General features: G+C 34.1%; 1 protein-coding gene across 2 annotated transcripts in view; it reads left to right on the plus strand.

Moving 5' to 3' along the window:
* The window catches only part of SLC4A10 (solute carrier family 4 member 10), a 184,675-nt gene that overhangs the window by 136,177 nt on the left and 25,059 nt on the right, over positions 1-23,439 (plus strand). For both annotated transcript variants that reach the window (XM_072961062.1, XM_072961061.1), the window contains 6 exons: positions 6,137-6,242; positions 11,424-11,585; positions 13,190-13,303; positions 14,307-14,468; positions 21,716-21,967; positions 23,137-23,205. In XM_072961062.1, coding sequence (XP_072817163.1) covers positions 6,137-6,242; positions 11,424-11,585; positions 13,190-13,303; positions 14,307-14,468; positions 21,716-21,967; positions 23,137-23,205 — 865 coding nt within the window. The remainder of the gene's footprint in view (positions 1-6,136; positions 6,243-11,423; positions 11,586-13,189; positions 13,304-14,306; positions 14,469-21,715; positions 21,968-23,136; positions 23,206-23,439) is intronic.

The raw sequence follows: 23,439 nt of genomic DNA on the forward strand, positions 1-23,439 counted from the left end.
TGAGAATTTTCCTCTTTTTAATATAGGCAGTTATTGCTATAAACTTCCCTCTTAGTACTACTTTTGCTGAACCCTGTAAGTTTTAGTATATTGTTTTCATTTTCATTGTCTCAAGACATTTGTATCTTCTTTGACCCATTGGTTGTTTAAGGATGTGCTGTTTAATTTCCATGTATTTGTGAATTTTTTAGTTTTCCTTCTGTTACTGATTTCTAGTTTAATTGCACTGTGGTTGGAAAATACACTTTCTGTGATTTCAGTCTTCTTGAATTTGTTAAGACTAGTTTTGTGACCTAATGTGTAATCTATTATGGAGAATGTTTTGTGTGTGCTTGAGAACATTGTGTATTCTGCTGCTGTTAGGTGAAATGTTTCATATATGCTATTAGAGTCATTTGGCCTATACTGTTGTTGAAGTCCTCTATTTCCTTATTTTTCTTCCATCTGGATTATATCCATTACTTTAAAGTGAGGTATTGAAATTTCCTAATATTATTGTGTTACTATCTATCTTTCCCTTCAGTTCTGTCAGTGTTTCCTTCATATTTTTGGGTGCTCTGCTGTTAGGTGAGTATATATTTTTAATTGTTATATCTTCCTGGTTAGTTGACATCTGTATCATTATATAATGTTCTTCTTGTTCTGTTTTAACAGTTTTGGACTTAAAGTCTATTGTGTCTGATATGATTATTGCCCACCCTGACCCCTGCTCTCTTTTGGTTACCATTTGCCTATAATATTTTTTTCCTATACTTTAACTTTCACTGTATGTGTGTTCTTAAATCAAAAGTCTCTTCTAGATAGCATATAATTGGACCTTGTATTCTTTTTTAATCCATTTAGTCACTCTGTCTTTGATTGAGGAGTTGAATCCATTTACCTTTAAGTAGTTACTATTGCCATTTTGTTGTCTTCTGTCTGTCTTGTAGTATTTTGTCCCCTCTTCCCTCTCTCTTTCTTTTTCTTTTTGTTTTGTTGATTTTTTTTTGGATAATGACATATTTTGGTTCCTTTCTTAGTTTCTTCTGTGTGTTTTCTATATAAAAAGTTATTTTCTTTGTGATTACTACGGGGCTTACATAAAACATCTTATATTTATAACAATCTAACTTAAGCTGATAAAAGCTTAACTTCAATTGTATACAAATACTCTTCACTTTTACTTCCCCCCTTACACTTTTGATATTATTGATGTCACAAATTATATTCTTTTATATTGTGTATCCTTTAACACATTTTTATAGTACTAGTTTTTTTAATCCTTTTGCCCTTCAACTTCTATGCCAGAATTAAAAGTGACTTATATACCATCATTACAATATTTTGTATTTGTCTATATATTTGCCTTTATTAGCAAGCTTTACATTTTCATATGCTTTTATATTGTTTAGCATCCTTTTGTTTGAATGTGAAGGATTCCCTTTAGCATTTATTTTAAGGCAAATCTAGTGGTAATGAACTCCTTCTGCTTTTTTTTTTCAATCTAGGAATGCTTTATTTTTCTAGTATCCTTTTTTTTTTTTCTGGATATACTATTCTTGGGTGACAGTTTTTCCCTTTTAGCACTTCAACTTTATCATCCCACTGTCTTCTGGCCTATAGAGTTCTTGCTGAAAAATCCACTAAATAGTCTTGTGAAACTTCTCTTGCACATGGTGATTCCGTTTTCTCTTGCTGCTGTCAAAATTCTCTCTCTGTATTTGACTTTTAATCATTTGATTATACTGTGTCTTAGTGTGGATTTGTTTGGATTCCCTATGGTTAGAATTCATTGGGCTTCTTAAATATGGATGTCATTTCCTCCCCCAGTTTCAAGAACTTTTGGGTCACTGTTTCTTTAAAGAAGCTTTCTGTCCCTCATTCTCTTTATTCTTAGGGGACTCCCATGATGTGTATATTAGTCTGCTAATGATATTCCATATGTTCTTCAGGCTTTCCTCATTCTTTTTCATTCTTTTGTCTTTTTGTTCTTCTGACTGGATAATTTTAAATGACCTGTTTTCAAGTTCACTTACTCTTCTGCTTGACTGAGTCTGAGGTTAAACTTCTCTAGTGAATTTTTCAGTTCAATTATTGCATTTTTATCTCCAAAATTTCTGTTTGGTTCCTTTTAATATTTTCTGTCTTTTTGTTGATATTCTCATTTTGTTTATGCATCATTCTCTTGAGCTCATAGAGTATCTTTAGGATGGTTATTTTAGTTCTCTGCCAGATAATTTGTATACCTCCATTTCTTTAAGACAAGTTGTATATTTTATTCTATTTATTCTGATTTATTTTATTCCTTTGTTTGGGCCATTTTTTCCTGTTTCTTCATGTGTCCCAGAACTTTGTTTTGTAATTGGCACATTTGAAATAACACCCACCTCTCCTAGTCTTTATGGACTGGCTTTTTATACAGCCAAAGACCCTTATTAATCAGCTTGAGGGGCCCCTGTAACCTTTTCTTGAAGGGAAGGGGTTACAAATTCTCTGAGCCTGTGTGTACAATTTCTCAATTAGATAATGTTGCTGATTTCTTTTTCCAAAAGCTCATGATCTTTTGCTCCTTCTGGTGTCAGTCTGTGGCACTGCAAGTTCTCTGGTTCTACAGTAGCAAGCTGCCCTGCTATCTTTTGTTCTCTGAGGCCTCCAGGTATCCGCCATATATACTGAGTCCCCATCAGCACCCTGGGTCAGGTAAGACAGATACCAGTCCCTTGGGCACTCTTCCAAAAAGCTTGAACACCAGCTATATGCTCCTCCCACTCCTTCTATAGAGAGAAGCCTCAAGTTGTTTCCCTGCCCCTAATTGCACTGAGCCATTCTAGTCACTGCAAGCCACTTTCTCTACTCTTCTTTATTCTCAGTGGCGCTCAAACACCCAAACCGTAAGAGTTCTATCAGTGCTCTGAATGAGACAAAACAGATACCAGCCCCTCAGTCAGCCCTCTGAAGAGCTGGAATGGCAGATGTAGCCTCTGCTTTTCTTTTCACCCCCTGGTGCAAAATAATGTGAGCTAGGGTATTCTCTACCACCACTGACCTGTGTCAGCTTAGAGGAGGGTCTGATGCAGTTAAAGTGAAAATTGCCCTTCTTACCTTTTTGAATGTGGCTGTTCACAGCTTTGTACTCAGGTACTGCAACATCTTAACTGGATTCTGGAATTCTCATCACAATATTTTGGTCCATATATTGTTGTTAAGTTGGTGTTTCTGTGGGAAAAAGAGAGCTGGGACTTTCTGTTCAGCCATCTTGTGATGTCACTTCTTCTCTGATTCATTCTTGAGCTCTACCCTACATTTGTCTTTCTGAGAGTTCTTTCATTGCTTTCCTAGGTTGGAACCACTCTTTTCTTCATCCCATATCTTCCTTTTTTATTTATAAATTTTCTCTCTAAGGATGCATGGAAGGAAAACTAAAATACAAAGTAAACTTTAAAAAAATTTTTCTTACATTTGATTTGATGATTTGGTTCAATATAGAACTCTAGATTCAAAATAATTTTGCCTCATAATATTGATGGTATTGCTGAGAGAAAAGTCTGATGCCATTCTATGGAGAAGTATGCATTTAAGTATGTAGCAGTTGGGGAAGATCTCTGAAATTAACTACTGTATAGTCAAACTTTAACTAATTCTCATACCTTCAGTTCCACTTCTTACTCTATTTCTTTGTTGCATATGACTCCTTCTCTTAGTCCAGACCCTCTTTGGGATTCTACTGGGCAGGCCAGGTCCCTCCTTTACTGAAGTTGGAGGGAGATACATATTTTTAGTTAGTGATTAGGAGGGGACTGCCTAGGTTTAAATTCTGGCTCTGACTTTTCTATCTGTGTAATCTTGGCCTAGTCACTTACATCTCAATATTTTCATGTGACTAATGCCACCCATTTTAAGGATTAAATGTAAAAATACTACTGTTACTGGTATTATTCTTCTGTTCTGCTTTTTCAAATATCCTGCTTTCATATGCTTTTCATACTCCATTTGTTTACATCTCTTTTTTTGTTGATGTTTCCCTTCATGTTTCTTTTTATATTATTCTTTTGCTTAATGAATTCTAGGTAATGAGGGAAAATAAACATGTGTGTTCAGTCCTCTTTCTTAAACTAGAAGCCAAATCTGATCCTTAATTTTAGAAAATATTAAGTGATTTAATGGTTTTACTGCTATTTCTCTTTTAATACTTCAAGCTTTTAAAAACAAAATTACTCTGTTTATATACATATACTAACTTATATATACATATATAAACTATATTTGTCTAGAAATCTAATGACACAGAATCAAAATTAAACAAGAATTTTGTTTCTTTTGATAGATTCTTGTAGTAACAACACTATTTTAATGCTAGTTGGAATTTAATTCTCTTTAAAGCATTGGAAGCAAAATACAAAGAGTATCAGCATGTTAGAGAAAGCCTAGTGTTTTTTGTGTTATATCAATTGAAAGGTAACCGTATTATTACATTTTATGAAAAACTGAAAAATGAACTAGAAAATATTGATGGTAAACATTATGTAGATGGCAGCTACAATTTCAAAACAGCCTAAATGTATATCAGGCACTTAATGTAATTATGTTTCTTATTCTTCATTATAGCTCTACTAGGTAAGCATTTTAATCCCCATGTTACCAATGAGGAAACCAAAATTTAGAATGCTTAAATAATTTGCCCATGGACACATAACCAGTAAAGGACAGAGCTTTCTGACACAAAGGGCTGTGTTCTGTAATTATATACAACTAATCTGGGACTTAGAAACCTACAGATTTGAATAAATTGCATTAATGAATGGCTGTTACTGCATCTCAGATGCCTTTGTTTCCCTTCTGCTGTTAACTCCTCCCTCTCATGACATGGAGGTCACTACAGCTGATCAGAGTTAGTTAATGCTTCCATACCACATTCCCTTAAAACCCTTGTCACTAACTCTCTCACTGGAATCATCTACCCTCTTAGAGGCCCAGCCCTAAGTGAGCCCAGCTGGAGAATACTGTATCCTCCCCTAGGGAAAGCAGGAACATGTCTGGCTGTATTGCCCAAATCAAGTAAAGTTTTTTTTTTAATAAATAATAGACACAGTACTCTTCGAAGAATGAATGACTGGTGGTAAAGAAAAACAAATTCTTGAAGTAGAAGACAGAAGAGAGACTGTTGTTTATGAAGAGGAATTTACCACGTAGAAACTATAAGATATTTTCCTACAGAAGTAATACTAGAAATATAGTTGGATTCTGAAATTCAATTAGTATCACTAAAACAGTAGTCCAACTAATTTTCAAGTTTTGTAGTATATGTGGCTTAATCTGGGAGCCCAGCCACCATTTTTATAAAATGCTTCTGTAAGAAAGTGCTTTCTGAATGGCATATCATAGGCTTATGAATGAATTTTTGGAAACAAACTATTTATAAATTGAAATTAACATGTAAAACCATTGATTTGTTGATAATTTTTGCTTGCGTCTTCTCATTTACTTATAAAGTTATAAAGAACACGAGGTCAAAAATTGTTTTCTGTTACATAAAACTTAACTCATTCTCTCTGTTCTTTCTCCACCCTGCATTCATCATGTTACCTTATATGTGGGTACTCAAAAACTTGTGCATATTGATTGATTTTTAATAGGACTGTCACTTATCACAAAGAACAGTAAATCCTGAGTACTTAGGGTTCTTGCTTCAATCTAGCTTTAATTTTAAATTACATAGCAAAAAGATCTTTAGAATATGAATTAAATAATTCCCATTTTAATTGATATGGTTGTCTAGTTCTAATAAAATAAGTAAGTTATAATAGTAGGTTTGAGCTTTTTAATTTTTTTCCCCACTTGACTTATAATTTAGGGGCAAATGGTTGTTGTGAGGTCTGGAAAGCATGTTTGTTTGAAAGGGCCAAAAAGCCCTGTGTTTGAACCTATGCTATCTGGGACAGAGAGGGAATGACCTCTTATTCTAGGAGACATTGTAGAGTGATCTAGTGTCCTAGCAATACATCTATCCTGCTGTCTGGAAATAGTGTGTTTTGGAGTTTAGTCTTATCTCAAATGGAGGAAGGTTGTGATTGGGAGAGAAGGACCTCTTACACATTTGTTTTAGGTATGATGACAAAAAGATATTTATTTCACAAAAGACACTATTTTGCCTTTTCAGGTGTAACTGTGTGGAACCACATAATCCTAGCAATGATACATTGAAGGAATGGAGGGAGTCCAATATTTCTGCCTCAGACATAATTTGGGAGAACCTAACTGTGTCAGTAAGTGAAACATAAAAAAATAAGTCATATCTGGAATCTTATTACTATAAGGGCTTTTATTGACATTTTGAATGAATTATTCCCACTAAGATAAATTGTTTTGAATGCATACTGTTGTAAAAATGATAATTTTGGCTTTATTTTTAATTTCATCCAATTCAAGTATTCATCAGCAAACTAGGGTTTTCTTTTATTATTAAGCTTTTCCAGTAGTTAACAGTCCTGAGTTACTCTAAAAGCACATATATACAGCATAATTTGACTAGATTAACTCAAGGCACATTAAATAAGAGTGGTATTGACCTAAATAAAACCATATGGCAGAACTAAGTCAGTTTTCTGTATAAAGAACCCAGGACACTTTACTCTGGAATAATGCTTCAGCTGTTCAGAATGTGTTGAGGGGGAGGGGGATGTTTGTTAATATTTTAGTATAAATGTTGAACTCTCAGGGAAGAACCAAAGTCACTTTTCTTAACAAAAATCTGGCACTTCCCTTAGGAAGGTTTTTCTTACTTCCATTTTCTCCTTATCTCTCATAAGAAAGAAATGGTAACATACTTCCACCTATCAAAGTTAAATCCTGTATGTTTAAAGAAATTTTTGGCTTTCTTCCTTTTTGTTGTATCTTTTTTTTCCCCCTCATAGCTGCATTCCTCAGTTCCTCTTAATCTCTTGTAAATTTGTACACCTCTTTTTTTCCACCTACATTTTCATCTTTGACTTCTGGTCAATCATACCTTATAATTGGAAATATTAAAGGTATTAAAATCTGAGTCATCTTAGTTTCTTTTCTATTCTTCCCAGTTACAAGCATTCAATGCAAAGCTGTACCTCCCTGTATAAGCTGAAATCCCATTATAACCATCAGCATAAAGCAATATGAATTCTAGTTCATTTTATGAAAAACGTATCATTTTAGTAAATGAGCCAGTTAGGGACACATAGAAATCTTCTTCATCGTACAAACATTATAAAACTCTAAACATGATTCTTATAAGAACACCTGACCTAATTGCCTATTTTCTCAATTTTCCTCATTAAATGTTTTCTTTCAGAATCAAAATCAAATTACTTACCCTCTGTTTAAAATTTTATCTTGACCTACATTTTACTACCTTTTTTCTTACCCTAATCATTTTCTCTAGAATAAGCCTTCACTTACTTTGTTATTTTCTTTTGTTGTTGTTTATTCTGTTCTACTTCTCTCTAGAAAAAATAGCATTTCCAGACTGCTTCCATTCAGAGAGCTGTTTAAATTGACCAATAAAAGAATTGATGAGCTGAACGAGAAAGAATGCTACAGTTATTCAGAATTTAGACACGGAATCATGGTTGATCCACTCAGCAGTGCATCTTCCATTTATATTCTTTTATAAACTACTAGGATATTATGTCTCAGGAGTCCCTTGCTTGTGCCCCTCACCTTGGTGTCCCCTTCAATGCAGAATCCCAATAATCCCATCTTTAAGTCATTTAACATGATAATTTGCTCTATGTGTTTTTTATTACTGAATAATTTAATTGTTAAATAATAGTATTGATTCTATCTAGTAGCAAGTTCTGAATAATAATTTTCTAAGAGGCTGACAGCACAATTGATCTAGCTAGCCATGAGTTAATTTTAAATATTAGAAGCTTTAGGTCAAGTGGAGTACAGTGGAAAATATTTTGCAATCAAAGCAAATCTAGCAGGGTTTTTGTTGTTGTTGTTTTGTTTTGTTTTGTTTTGTTTTGTTTGGGTTCTGTACTATGTGTTGTTTCTGACAGAAATTTTCATATAATTTTTCAATACTTAAAAGCAGTTTTTTTGCAATGGATAATTGCTAATCTTGACTAGAAATAGCGTTTATCACCAAAAGAAATGCTACATAATGAAAAAATCTTGTAAGTCAGCAAGGACCATAAAATTTTTTTGTCTTGTTATGCTGGGATTTTTTCCTCAGCTTAATTATCAGTATCATCCAAAGCATTTTATCAATAAAGCACTGTGCTAATGGCTATTATAACTAGTTTTATAAAAATTGTGATATAGTATTGACTTAGTATGTTATTCATTTGATAATTTTTAATTGAATTGTTATGTATCTCATGAATTATAATTTATACCTTGCTAACTCAGCAAGGGCAAAAAACTTTAGCTTTCTTTGATTCTCCCAAACAGCCGTATGCATAGTAAGTATTCAATAAACACTTAATGATTGTCTTGAAAAATAGTCTCATATCACAAATTTACTGTTTAATGCAAATGTTTTGTTTTGGTTCACTTTGTTTTTCAGCTTTATTGAGGTATAATTGAAAAAAATTGTATATATTTAAGATGTGTAACGTGATGTTCTGATATATGTACACATTGTGAATGCATAACCACAGTCAAGCTAATTAACATACCTTTCACCTCACATAGTTACCTTTGTGTGTTTGTGTGTGTGAGAGCAATTAAGATCTACTCTCTCAACAAATTTTCACTATTTAATGCGGTATTATTAACCATAGTCACCATGTGATACAGTAGATCATAATTTATTCACCCTGCATAACTGAAACTTTGTACCCTTTGACCAGTATCCCCTATTTTTCCTCTCCCTCCAGCCCTTGGTAACCATCAACTATCATTCCACTCTCTGCCTCTATGTGTGTGACATTTCTAGATTCCACATAAGCCATAGAGTATTTGTCTTTCTGTGTCTGACATTTCACTTAGCCTAATGTCCTCCAGATTCATCCATGTTGTTGCCATGACAGGATTTCCTTCTTTTTAAGGGTGAATGATACTCGATGGTATATTTATGCTACATTTTCTTAATCCATTCATCCATTGACAGACATTTAGGTTACTTCCATATCTTAGTTATTGTGAATAATGCTTAATTCAAGTGTTTTATAGCAAGCTAGAATACTTAGGTTTCTATGTTTATATATATATTTAGCAGTATCTCAAAAGCTGTCATTATAAGAATTCCTAGGCAAGGTTTAAAATATTCACAAGCAATTAACTAGCAATTGGTTAAGAGTTGTTTCAGTGCCAGAATTACATATTTAGCTTACACATAAATAAGGGGCAGGACACTAATGCCAACTTTAATTTCTTATTTTATCAAACTTAGTTTTTTCCAACTTATAAAATTGTAGAATCTTAGAACGTCTTGAAGAATAATTAGTAGTAACGAGTTTGTCAACAAGCATTTTTTTTTCATTTTTATAAGTGAAACCATATGTGAGACTCAAAATAAGAGAATAGGATTTAGATTAAGTTTTCACTTTCAAATCTCAGAATGTGTGTGTGTGTGTGTGTGTGTGGGTGCGTGTGTGTTAGGGGTACAGTTAATATACACCAGAAAATAAATGTAGAATTTTGTAGGTCATAATTTTTCCTTTTTTAAAAAGATACTGTCCCGAAAAAATAAATATGCTTTTCAAATTTGTTTTGAATTAAACTAGGCAAGCTATTGGCAATTTATTATAGATTATAAGACAGTTAAACGAGCCTTTAAATGGCTTCTGTGTTCTTAAGAATTGAGAACAAGACCCAGTCAAGTCCAAGACTTGGTAGACTTTTACGTCTGCACAAAAGACTGAAAATCACAAATCCATAGATAACGTGTTTACAGTGGAGCTTCTAAATCCTCTTTGTATTTAGCCATTCTTCTTAACCATTGTTTTGCTTAGTAATTGCCTTACTAGCATTTCTGGACAAGGGGTAAGAGAAGGGGCTGAAAAATACAAGGATTCATTTTTGCTACTTTATTTATTTTAACAGAGTTTTAAGAGAAGGAAAAATTAAAGCTGTAATTAAGGCCTGGGGATTTCTCTTTCATTTTTCAGTTAGCCGAGTTATTGTGCTCTGTATTAACATGGATAATTGGAATTCAACTTTAGCAAGGAATGTAGTATTTGCAGTTAGAAAGGGGAACAGAATTAATTTAGATAATTATAAGGTATACTAACCATATTTCTCAAGAATTATAGCCTTAGGTGTAGCTATCCTAAGTAGATTGTATTATTTCTTTTTGGGTAACAATGTAGTGATCTTTGATTTAGCCTAGAATCTTTTGAAGGTGTTTACTTTCTGCTATACAGGGATTCCAGGGCCTGAAGCTTTGTTCATTGGGCATTCTCTGTGTTGGTGATCAATCCATCCATCTATATTTTTCTCTAAGACCTTTCTGTACCATGTCACAATTCAGTTTTTGTTCGCGTCCATAATATCTCAAGTACTTTTGAGATCACTGGATCACTTAAGCCATTCATTTCTCTGTTTTGAAATAAAAACATTAAAATTGAGTATGATTATCTTTAAAATAAAATAATAGAAACCAAAATGAGTTTAAAAGAAATCTTTTATTTCAAAATATTAAAGTTTAAAACCGTCAGTTTTTCTCAAAGAAAGGAAATTTTTTTGACTTTGCTGCCACCTCATGGCTAAGGCAGCAATTAGTGATGATCCTTTAGGGAACTTAGGGAAAAAAAAAAAAGACCATGAAGAAATCATAGTAAATATGAACTTTACCTTGCTCATATAGTAACTTTTTTCTTCTTGTTATATAATTTAAATTCAACCCTCATCTTTGACTCCCAATTTCATTCTGGTAATAATATATCATAGTTTTCTTGTTGACTTTCTCACCTTTTGTGGGAGTTTTTGGAATAGATAATTCTACAAAATCATTGTTCTTTAATATGCAATAATATTCCCATCATAAGCACCGTATTTGTATCACAACTCCACCACCACCCAGCAGCAGTGAGGCCATAACAAATTACTTCTCTACACGTCAGTTTCCTCAAACATGAAATAAAAATAATACCATCTACCTATTTTAATAGGGTTGATGTGAAAATTAATTAAGATGATGATTAATAAATCAATTAGTTTTTTTAGATTTAAATTTAATTTGAAAAAAGCAGGAATTATTATTTTTAATTTTATGGAGGTCCTAAGGATTGAACTCATGACCTGTACCTGCTAAGCACACACTCTACCACTGAGCTATACTTCTCCACTCCCAAAAAGGCAAGAATTTTAAATGTTCATATTGCTCACTATTGATCCAAACAGGAGCCATAATTGAAAAAACTTAAGCAACTCAGCTGCAATTGATCTTAAGATGTTAGTTTTCTGAAAGAAATATGTCTGCTTTTTTCCTTTAATAGCTCCATTTGTTTTACTTCCTCTGGCAGGAATGCAAATCATTGCATGGAGAGTATGTTGGACGAGCCTGTGGCCACGAGCACCCCTATGTTCCAGATGTTCTGTTTTGGTCAGTGATCCTGTTCTTTTCCACAGTTACTCTGTCAGCCACCCTGAAGCAGTTCAAGACTAGCCGCTATTTTCCAACCAAGGTACTTTGACTACAATTCTCCTGATCAAAATGAAAACCAACAAAAAGCACATTATGGAGTCACATGTGTTTTAGAACAAAAGAAAGAGCAATTGCTGTCATTAAAGGAGCCACTGAAGGTTTTTGTGTGATGGAGCTGCCAGGTTAGGACTAGATGCCCTGTCGGAGGTGAAGAGAAAGCGTTTTGTGATACAGGTGCTAGGTGTGCACGTTTCCTCCAGGCTTTCTCCTAACTTAGGATCCCAAAGAGAAACTCCCGCATCCCCACTTGTGCTTCTGGAATTCAAAAGCACACACTGCATTACTGATTGTCCCTTTCTTGGCGTGGTGAACAGTGGGAACTAGCCCAGCCTGACAGATACCTCTTAGGAGCTACCGTTACATTCTGGAATCGGGAAAGCCCCAGCAAGACTCGTTGGAACACTATTCTCTTTTTCGTTTTTAAAGTGTCAGTCTCTCCCCCTAACCCGCCATGTTCGCATCTGCATATTTGGAAAGGAAAGTAAACGAACAGCTTAGTTCAATATTTAACACTGCAAAGTGACACCTATAATGTCTGACTCAGCAAAAGGAAGGAAGGAAAGGAGAGGGAGGGAGGGATGAAAGAAAGAAAGGCAGAGAGAGAAAGAAAAAAGGAAAGAAGGAAAGAGAAAGAAAGAAAGGAAGAAAGAGAAAAGAAAAGGAAAGAAAAGAAAAGAAACAAAAAGACAAGCCTTTTAGGGATGAACTAAAAGACTGTGATGAAAGCTCCACTCTGGGAAAATGTTTTAAGAACTGTCTCTTTAAGAGAAAACTTTTATTTTTGTTCCCTCATCCTTCCCTCAGGTGTAAATTCATTTCTTTCTCCAAAGCTTAATTTGATTAATAAAAAAATTATGTTTTGTAAGTTAAAATAATAAACCCCTGTATTTTGTGTGTGTTACAAAGGCATCCCAATAAAAGCCAGCTCTTGTTGATAACTGTATAAGGACTTCTGCTCAGAGAAGGCTTTATAAATGATAGATGGCTTTTAAAATTGGTTTACACAGAGTAACTTCTAAATTTACCCGCTCTATTATGCTGCCATACTTATCTGTAAATCTCAGATAAACTGATTAAGATATTATGCTTCTTCACTAAAAATTAAAAGTTTCATTTTAGGGTGCAGCAGGTTTTTCGTATTGATATGCTGCCTGTGTGAGAAAGAGTACTAAAATTTAGCCAAGTTCTAGCCATGCAGCCTTATTCTGTTATGATGATGATTCACACACTTGAGTTCATAATAAACAAATTTTTATGAGCACCGCTGGTGTTGTGGTATCATGCAAGATTCCCATAGTAAACTTAGATTTTAAATAAATACTGAAAATGGCACAATCACCATTGTAGCTATTCCGCAATGCCTCATTCTGGAAAGGTTGAGTCTGTATTCATCTTAATGACAGAGATGCATAAATATATACTAAGGTTCTGACAGAGCTAATGATAATACTATAGTATGCATAAAATATAATACTGTGATATTATGTTATAAAGTGTTTATAAAATGTGATTCTAGATTATGTTCTTGAGTATTCCTCACTATTTATAGTTCCTTCAAATGACAAGTGTTTTCATTATTTTTAGGTTCGATCCATAGTGAGTGACTTTGCTGTCTTTCTTACCATTCTGTGTATGGTTTTAATTGACTATGCCATTGGGATCCCGTCTCCAAAACTACAAGTACCAAGTGTTTTCAAGGTGAAGTTACCATAGCATTTACTATCTCTCCATCTCCGTAGGTCTAATCTTTATTTAGATTATGGCTATAACACTAGCACTTGGGATTTTCATGAAAATATAAAGAATATAGATTTATGGAGCAGTAAATAGAATACCCACAAGCATGACTAAAACTGTGGTCCAATATTTAAAAAAAAATAGAAATCACAGAAATAGATACTGCATGAAAAAAATTTCCTGTCAGTTATTCCAGTTGGAATATCTATCTTCCTTAAAGATAAGGAAGCATTTTGAAACTGAGGAAAATGCATTATCTTGATGTACAATTGCACAATGGATAGGGCTCGGAAAACATAAAATTAGGTCTGGAATAGAGTTCTGACCATGTTACTGACTAAGAATGTGACCTTGGGCCAGTTACTTAACCACTCTGAGCCTCAGTTTTCTCACATATCAAACAGAGCTGGGGACTTCCACTCATCTCAGGCACCAGCCATGTTTAGAGCCCTTCCTTGAGCTCATGACATGACCAAGTGCCTTTTTGCTGTTTTCACATAGTGGCTTGGACACATCTAAGATAAACGTTATACACAGTTGTCAATGTGATATTTGTAAATGTAAATAAATTTACCCATCATAAATGTTAAATGGTAAATATTAATATTGTTCTGTTTAATATAGGTATCCCTTTTGAGCCAGTCCATCAGAGTTCAAATCCTGTCTCCACCACTTTCTGGCTTTGGGACTTTGGGAAATTTACTGAACCTCTCTAAGCCTTAGTTTCCTTATCTGTAACTTCTTTAGAGTATTGTAAAGAAAAAAATGAGTTAAAATATTTAAAGCACTTAGAATGGTGCCTGGTACCTTAGAAATGCTTTGTGAATATTATTATCATTATTAAGTATAACTCACTTGGCATATCAGTTTATAATTAAGGCTTTCCTGGTAGCATCTATAAGTCTTAATTTGATTGACTATTCATTAATCCTGTTAGTAACCATAAATTCTTCAATTTTCACAGCCCACAAGAGATGATCGTGGCTGGTTTGTTACACCTTTAGGTCCAAATCCATGGTGGACAGTGATAGCTGCTATTATTCCAGCTTTGCTTTGTACTATTCTCATTTTTATGGACCAACAGATTACAGCCGTCATTATCAACAGAAAAGAGCATAAGCTAAAGGTACATTTTAACATCCATTTTAATGTAAATTATTGTGATTTAAGTGATATCAGTTGATATTCATTATACTTTGCCTGTATCCTATAGTCATTTGCACAATGAAATAGTAAAATGTTTTCAGATTCATAATTTTTATTTACTATATTCATGGTACTTTGTCATACAATGAGCTTAAAACTAATTATTAATTATTAATTTATTTGTAACATTAGGCTCAGCTCTAAACTCTAAAACCTTACCTCCAGGGCTTGAAATTTAAAAACATTGCCAAAGTCCTAGCTTTCTTTACCATGTTTAACATATTTTAATAAAATACCAGTTTATTCTGGTGAAGCATAGGTCTACCAATTTGTCTTACCTCTGGGATTTTTCTGTTTCTCTATTTAACCCTTAGTATGGCTATCAGATAACATTCATTGTTGGAACAAATTACATCTTCAAATATTTCTCATTTTCTTTAGTTAGTCCTCTTTCTATAATATCTATGACCACAAAACCCAGCCATAAATGTTATAGTTTGTAAGTGATATCTTTGTTGAATTTTATTGCAGATTTCAAGGACTTTTTTTTTTACAAGGCAAATAAGTACTAATGTACCTTATTTATTATATTCTGACCCTGCCATTTTGCAACTGTGAATAATCAAAGTTGTTCCCTGGTATGTAATTTGTCTAAGATGTGTAATGTGAGTGCTGTCACTCATAGGAATATGTTACATAAAATCAACAAAATCATTGAATGGTTAAAAATAATCTGAATCAAACTTTATAAAAACAGAACATGCACATTTTTGTTTGTCCTGGTATCATAAGAGAGTTGCCAGCTATCTTCACATACTCATTAAACTCGAGGAAAAGTTTCAGTGTCAGAGCAACAGAAATCAGATTTTATAGGATTTCTAAGTATATTTGTTAGAAAGATTAAAAAATCTCTGATTGAACTATTGTGTGGAAAATAGTAATAAGTATAAGAAGACACAATTATTTGTAATAAATGTTACTGAAAAGGAGTTTTGTGTATTATCCTCGGAAGAACTTGTGTCTATCTTGTAATAAAGAGCATTCTTCATCCTCTTCGTAGAAAGTAACTTAAGAGTGCTCAAAACCTTTTTAAAACCTTTTTTAAAAGGAGTTTATTCAATTCACTTCTTGTTTTTGTCAAAAGAAAATTTTAATTATTAAAGATATATTCTTAAAAAAATCTCATGAAGGCTTAGGAATTGGACCAGTGGCGTGCTGGTATATGTTTAACACCCAATTCTCTGTGTATAAAAAGAGACCCTGATTTATAATGTTTGCCGATTTTCATGGTGTGAATACTCCCATCGTGGCCCATTTCAAGCTACCAATGTGACATCAATTGGCAGGAAAAAATTTGAAAATTAAACAATTGGCTCTTATAAGCCTGTATGAGCTGGCTGCAAAATACCGCTGAACTACACCATTCAATATTGGAAACTTTGAATCATTTACAACTCTCAAAACAAGGAATTCAGATTTCTAAGATTAAGAGCCTTCTTATTTAATATCAACCATTTAAAAATATTATTTGCTTTTAAAATATCAGCCTTCTGCAAAAGCAAATACCACTACAACTTATTTATTAAAAATACATGATTAAATAGATCTATAAAACCAGTGTTAAGAATTTTATGTCGAATAATGTTAGTCGGCTACTCTCTAAGAAGGAGGAAAACATTTTTCCTAGACACCAGTTTATTTTTTAAAACTGAAAATATCTCTATTTTTCTCACTTCTTTTTTTATTGTATACCCAAATATGTATTTCCATACTATATATGTTGCTTGTTTTTTTTTATATGAGAGCATTATCATGGTAATCATCCCATGTCAATAATATAAACCTGCATTATCATTTTTAATGGCAGTATCTATATTCCATTGTATTATATGACACATGTTTTAAAATGAAGTAAAAGTCTCCCGTTTTGGAAAGAAAGTTATATAATCATTGCTTTTCTTTCAAAGGAAGTTTTGGTTTTTGTTTTATTTTTAATAATCAAGACAAAATCCCACTGATTTCATTGAGAAACTATTCTTTGTAAAGGCTACAGGCAGTATTTTTCCTAAATATTAATGGAATCACATTAAAACAAGCTGTTGGATGTAAGATAGGCTCAAGGAGTATTGTACAACATGGAGAATATAGCCAATATTTTGTAATAACCATAAATGAAAAGTGACCTTTAAAGGCTGTATAAGAAATAAAAAATAAATTAAAAAATAATAAATAAATAAACAAAATGTGGAAGTAAGGAAATAATTGCTGAAGGTGCTATTACCTTTTTTGGCTGTCCTGTATCCTTGCTCTTTCCAGGTTTCTCAACCTTGTAAATCGCATAGCCCTTGCTCCTGGTTCTTTATGAGCCCATGGTAAGCCCTTGACATTCACAGCCTTTCCAAAGCTCCAAATCAACAAATACATTACTATATTGTTCCCTTTACATATCATGTACAATAGTTAAAATATAATAAAACATTATTTAAGTGGTCTTTTCAAGTACTTTCATTTATAGAATTGAATGTAGAAATAAAGCATTTAGTATTTTATCCCTGAAATAAACAAGGCTATATTATTAAACTGTATTACATTATTTGTACATTATTTTATTGTACAAATCAATGACTATGTCATCAAAAGTTTCCTATTTTACCTTTTAATAGCCTAGATTTAGTAAACATAGAGCAAATCTGACTTAATCATAAACTTTGCTATATTGCCACAAGCAGGAGAGTCAGTCTTTTCCTGGCCACAAGTCTGAACACCCCATCCTCCTCCTTGGATATGGAAATTTGAAAAGCAAGTTCCTTCTAGTGAAGACATATTTCATCTACACTGAACACGTCTTTTTTTTTTTTTTTGGCCTATAACCCTTGTCTTCTTTAAGCTTCAGTATAGTGTGGTCTGCTGCTACTGATTTTCCTGTTAACAACAGCAAAAAATGACTTTCTCAGAATGTTATTTACTCAGAATAACGGTTTGTTCAGTAGTCACTCTCCCCGCCTGTTGCTTCCCTGAAATGTTTGCAGCCTCTGGCTTTGACTTGAACCACATTTGTAACGGGAAGACACGTGTATCTTGAATATATCTCGAGGCCACAAGTTAACCACACTTTTAGCTTTTACCAATTTTCTCTTCTCACTTTGAAAACCCATTTTTGCCCTGGTTGGAGCATTCCCTGAGATAGTTTAATGAACCATGATTTCTAGCTTCTGTTCTCAAGCATCCGGTAGACTCCACATCGTGTATCTAAGTCTGCATCATAGATCCAAGCCACCTTGGAATTCACCATTTCATTCTTTACCTCTCCCCAAGTTCTATTTTAGATCTTTTCACTTTTTCTTCACTTCCATTACCAAAACTAGTTATTGATTTTCTTTTAGAGGATTTTTTCATACCATTAAAATGTCTTTATCATTTTGTGAGTGTTACTGTATCCACAGTAAAGCTGTGTTGAGCTGAAGAGGCTAGACCAACTCACTGGCTAAGTGGTCGACTCCTCCCTCAGAATGAAGTTCAAAATCACAAAACTCCAGCTCACTGCACCTCATGATCCTTTGGATCAGTCAAGGGCTTCAGAAGCTGCCAATGTAAAGAGTTGAGAATGCAAATTATCATATATAATATAGAGCTATAAATCTGTACTCCCTCTAGCATTTCTCATGTGTTTGTTTATTCTTTAGAGAAACAGAATAAGGATAGGTTAGCTGAATCCACTGAAAAAGCACAAAAAATATCCACTTTTTAGAAAAAGTATGTTCTCTAAAAGTAGAAAGAGAGAAAGATTATCTTTCAGAAAAGAAAGTTTCTGCTAAGATACAACTGTGGGCTTTTCTACATGTTTCTGTAGACAGTTCAGGCTTCTTTTGACATCATTTTTAATAAACAGCAATACAATCCCAGATCACTTGAGTAAATGAATGCATTTGCAACATTCATTTGGCACCACATTCTCTTGATGATTATGGCATTTGATATGTTCTTTTTTGCCCTCTTTGTCAGCCTGGTTCTTCATGTCAATCTATAGTCTTTTATGTGGTTAACTTGACAGATGCAGGAAATTGCTGCCAAGCTTTGAAATGAATTTTTTCAGCAGTGGCATCTGGGTATCAGATGGTCCTCTTGGCTGGCCTCTTGTCTTGCTGCATGTTGGTTTTAGTGGGGTCTGTTGTAGCATCACCTGTTGCTATGCTCCCTTTTCCTCCCATATGTCCATTTCCCGTGATTCGTGGATGAATGTGAGAATAAAGCTCTGGTTCTGTCTTTATTTCAGAAAAAAAATCTACGGAAATATGTTGGAAGGTGCAGAGTTCCCTCTCTGACAAAGGGATACTTCCCTTTGGCTGGCATGCCTATCAGCTAATAATTTGGTTACAAAGACCAAGTTTTTAAAGACATTTTAAAATGAAAGACAAGAAGAAGGATGATGATTAATTAGTGAAGGTGCCAGAACTGCTTGATTTCCTTTGGTTCACATTAAATTAAGACGCTCCCATTGTTGTACAACATAATCTGGGGAAACTTGTATTTTTGTTTTTATTATATACTTGGACTTTACAAAGCTAGCTTTCTAAATTTAAAAAGGAAACGATTCTCTCTGAAAGCATTATTTTGTCTGCCTCCTGCAATCTAGAATCCCACTGTTTACATTTGTATCATATTTTTAAAACACTAAAACAGGGTTATAGGAAATTGCTGTCATGAAGGAGGCCTTCCTCAGATTGTTAAGCTATAGTGAGCATGGACCGTGGGAAAGTCTAGGGTGTGCTAACACCAGCCAGACTCTGAACGCTCCATGTCCCCTGCCCTTTAATGTCTGTCTCTTGGCTACCTCTTCCATTCTCTCCCAGCAGCACCACAACTTTGCAAAACAGCCCGGGGTGTACCATGCGCCTTGTACTCCCTCAGCGGCAGGAGCTTGAGAAGTCAGGTCCTTCACTGTTCTGTATTGGTCTCACTTCAGGGTCTTGAGAACAAAACAGTCCTCTAACTGGTTAAGACGCTGTCCTTTAATGGGACCAAAATTTGAGTTGTATCCTATGCAGCTATGTCTTCCAAAGTGTTCTGCAGAAGGGCCAGGGGACTATGGTATGGACCTGGTGAAACTTCTTCTCATGCCTGTTGGTTATGCCGACACCAGGGTGTGTCTCCTCCCGCTCTCTAGCCCTCAATAACAAAAATGTTTCCGAGTTACTTGCCAGAAGAAGTTTCTAGAGTCATATTCACAAGAGAAGTTGAGTTTAGGCATTTTGTTGAACTGGAACATGACCACAGCTAAGCTGACCCACGGAAGGGTGCCCCTGAACTGGTGAAAATGCAGGAGGAAAAGGTCCTTATGTGGGTCTCTCTCATTTTCTCCTCACTGTCATCTCCTGCACTTTTATTATTCGGAAGGGTAAGCAGAAAGGAAAGGAAGTACAACTGATTTTAAGGGTGTTTTTCTTAATAAAAGAACAAAATAAAATGGCAGAAAGAAAACACTACCTTGACAAATATGCAGCAAACAGTATGTTTCACACTCCAGGCTCTGTTCGCTTTCATGTTAGCTACAAACTGCTTGCAATTTAGTAAAACCACCTATTAAAAAAGCCAAAAGTATTCCTCTAAAGTAATTGGCCATTTCTGCTCAAGTTCATAATAATAAATTTAACAGCTATCTTTATTTAAAAATTATACTTGTTTTAGTCTAAAGAAGTTTCAAATAAGCATGTTTCCTTTTAAAATAGTTAATCTGCAGCATATTGATTGCTTATTGTGTGTCAGTGATTGTGCTAAAAACTGTGGGATGTAGTGAGAAATTACATGTTACCTGTCCTCAAGAAATGTTTCCATACTTTTATCCAGGCACTTTGAAACAAATGGATACAAAAGAAAAATTTATTGTTCAACTGGTAGAATATAGTAGTCCCTAACATTTACTGGGTGCTTACTGTATACCAGACGTTATTCTAAATGATTTGCAAAATCATTTGTGAATTATTAGTTCTTACAACAACCCAATGAGATATCTCCTGTTATCACCACCGTTATTTTCAGATAAGGAACAGAGGCACAGGAGAGTTAATGATCTGCCCAAGGTAATTGGTTGAGCCAGCATTTGATCCCAGGTCATCTGTCTCCAGACTTGAACCCTTGACCATTTATTACGATCTCTCTCATGAAGTGGTCATTAAGAGTTGGAAGATAAAGTAGCCCAAGCTGTTGGCTACCTCTGAGGCTTTACAGTCAGTTTCCTACAGGAGATGGAGAGAGAGGGTAACGCTGCTCTTCTCCATCTTCGATTGATCTGTCTCCTCAGAGAATCCTTACCTAATCACCCTCCCCGAGAGAGCAGCCTCCAGTTCCCCATATCTCCACATGCCCCTTGCACCCATTTTCTCTCATTTACATTTCCTACCTTGTTTAAGAAAGCACTAAGTTTCCAACACCTAGAGGTCAGTGACAGTGGAGTAGGGTCATAGAGGAGGTAGAAAACACAAAAACTTTCATTTTAAGGAGAGGCCAAATTTTTCTGGTGCTGAAATTGAAATAGATGGAAACAAGATAGTACAACTGTATTAGGAAAAAACGAGTATACATAAGGAAGCTTAGATTCTATGATATTATTTTTCCCAATAAAAGTCAACCATTGAGACAAAGGAGGGCAATTGGAAACTGAGCATTTAGATAGTCCATCTTCAGGAGATCTGATAAGAAGGGCTTCTTGTGTTGTCAGGAAGTGGTTTCTGTTCACAACCAGGCTATTCTCAGCTCTGTTGTTGGCACAGTCCTTTGTTTTCTCAGCCTGATGCCTGGTATATGATTGGTGCTCAATAACTTTCTGTATGAATTAATGGTGAGTGAATAGATATATGAATTGCAAATTAACCTGCCCATTTAAGGAACCTAAGTGAAGTGACTGTATTTGATAATGACTTTACCTATTCAATAGAAATAGAATGGAAACTAATGTGACATTAACCCAGAAATACATTAAGCCTATTAAAGTATGTAGAAGTCACTATAGTCATAATTACAATAAGAACATCTGCAACATTTCTTTAAGTGGATTATATATTTTGAGACTGTTATCCTTTAATCTTTAATTTACTTTGCATTTTACAGTTAGTTGTATAAGATTCAAGACAGCATCTCTCTTCTGTTCTCTACTGTTCCATAGTGGTGGTGTCATTGGTCTCTATGCTAAATCTAGGTAGTATGAGAATCCTCTTTTCTTTCTTTCAACAGAAAGGTTGTGGGTACCATCTGGATCTGCTAATGGTGGCTGTCATGCTTGGTGTGTGCTCCATCATGGGCCTGCCATGGTTTGTGGCTGCCACTGTCCTCTCCATCACCCATGTCAACAGCCTAAAACTGGAATCAGAATGTTCAGCTCCAGGAGAACAACCCAAATTTCTCGGCATTCGGGAGCAAAGGGTTACTGGGCTTATGATTTTTATTCTTATGGGTTCATCAGTCTTTATGACCAGTATTCTGAAGGTAATGAAATCTGCCTTTATGAATTTGAGAGAAGGCAGAGTATATTTTATTATTGTTTAAGAAATTTCATTTGAATCTAAGCCATTAATTTGCAAATATTGTATGGCATGTGATGAAAGTGATGATTTCTTTTACATGTTTATATAGCTTCCTAACAAGGGAAATCATATTTTAGAATCATTAAATGCATAAAAAATTTTATCTGGCAAAGTAAAATTTGATGTGTAAATTATTATAATTTTGGTAAGCAAGTTGTGGGAAATAGTCACTCATTATTTCTGACTGACTTGTGAGCTGAATTTACTGTAGGCCTACAAAAAATAAAGTTTCTATTTTCTTCTCAGCAGACAGATAAATTTGCAGTTAACATTACTTAGTATAAGGTACATAAACAATGTCATGGTCACGGCCACATACAAAGTTTTGCATTGTAAATGTTCCATAAAACTACTACATGAACATCATCATTGTCTATATTTTTCTTTTTCACATTTAAAATAATTGAATCCATTTTGAAGAGCAATAAAGAGTAATTATTTTGTCATATAACTTTGACAGATATTTCAAGGTGTGTCAGTTGTATTTTAAGTTATTCATTTTCATTGTCTGTAATTTGAAAATTCTAATTATTTAATCATTTACACAAGTACATTTGCAAGAATTAATTTCCATGTTATATACAATGATAGAAAATGATGCTTAGTTATTCCAATAAAAAGAGAAAAACTGAACAATCCACATGTTTACAAATGTGTAATATGGGAACAACGTGTTAATTTTAACACCATTCTGCACCTTTAATCTAAATAGCTTACCATTGTGAAACAACATTCAAATTTCCCAAAAGTAGCATAATAATAATAGTTAATATTTTTTTTGCTTACTGTGTATCATATGTATCTTTTTATTGATTTTGGCCTATTTAAATACTTATAACAACTCTATTATTATCATCCCATTTAGATATTGCTCAACTAAGGCACAGAGGGCTTAGGTAACTTGTTTAAAGTTATGCAGCTGAAAAGTGCTGAGCATGTCTTCTGGCTCTGCCCGATACTACTTCTAAAATATTTACTTATTTTTCTGGGTTTTTCTTTGGAAGTGCAAAATAACATGACCACATTCCATCTGAAAATAACTTGTGCCTTTTTCCCAATTTTCTATTACAGTTTATCCCTATGCCAGTGCTGTATGGAGTGTTTCTTTATATGGGTGCTTCATCTCTGAAAGGAATTCAGGTAAATTACTTACAAAATACAGGCATATCTGTGATGACTTATTTTAAGGTCTGTTGATGCTGAGTTATGTGATAGCTAAGAAGATTATATTATCTGAGAAGCAACTTTCAGACCACAGTTAAGTTTCTTCAAACTGGTTCATAATCTTAGGGTACTTTTGTTTACCATAAGTATATTAAAACTGTAAAAGGTTTAGACTTTACAGTCCTTTTTGGAAAAAGATAGCAGTACATT

This window comes from Vicugna pacos, chromosome 5 (genome assembly GCF_048564905.1).
Source record: "Vicugna pacos chromosome 5, VicPac4, whole genome shotgun sequence".
Lineage (NCBI taxonomy): Eukaryota > Metazoa > Chordata > Mammalia > Artiodactyla > Camelidae > Vicugna > Vicugna pacos.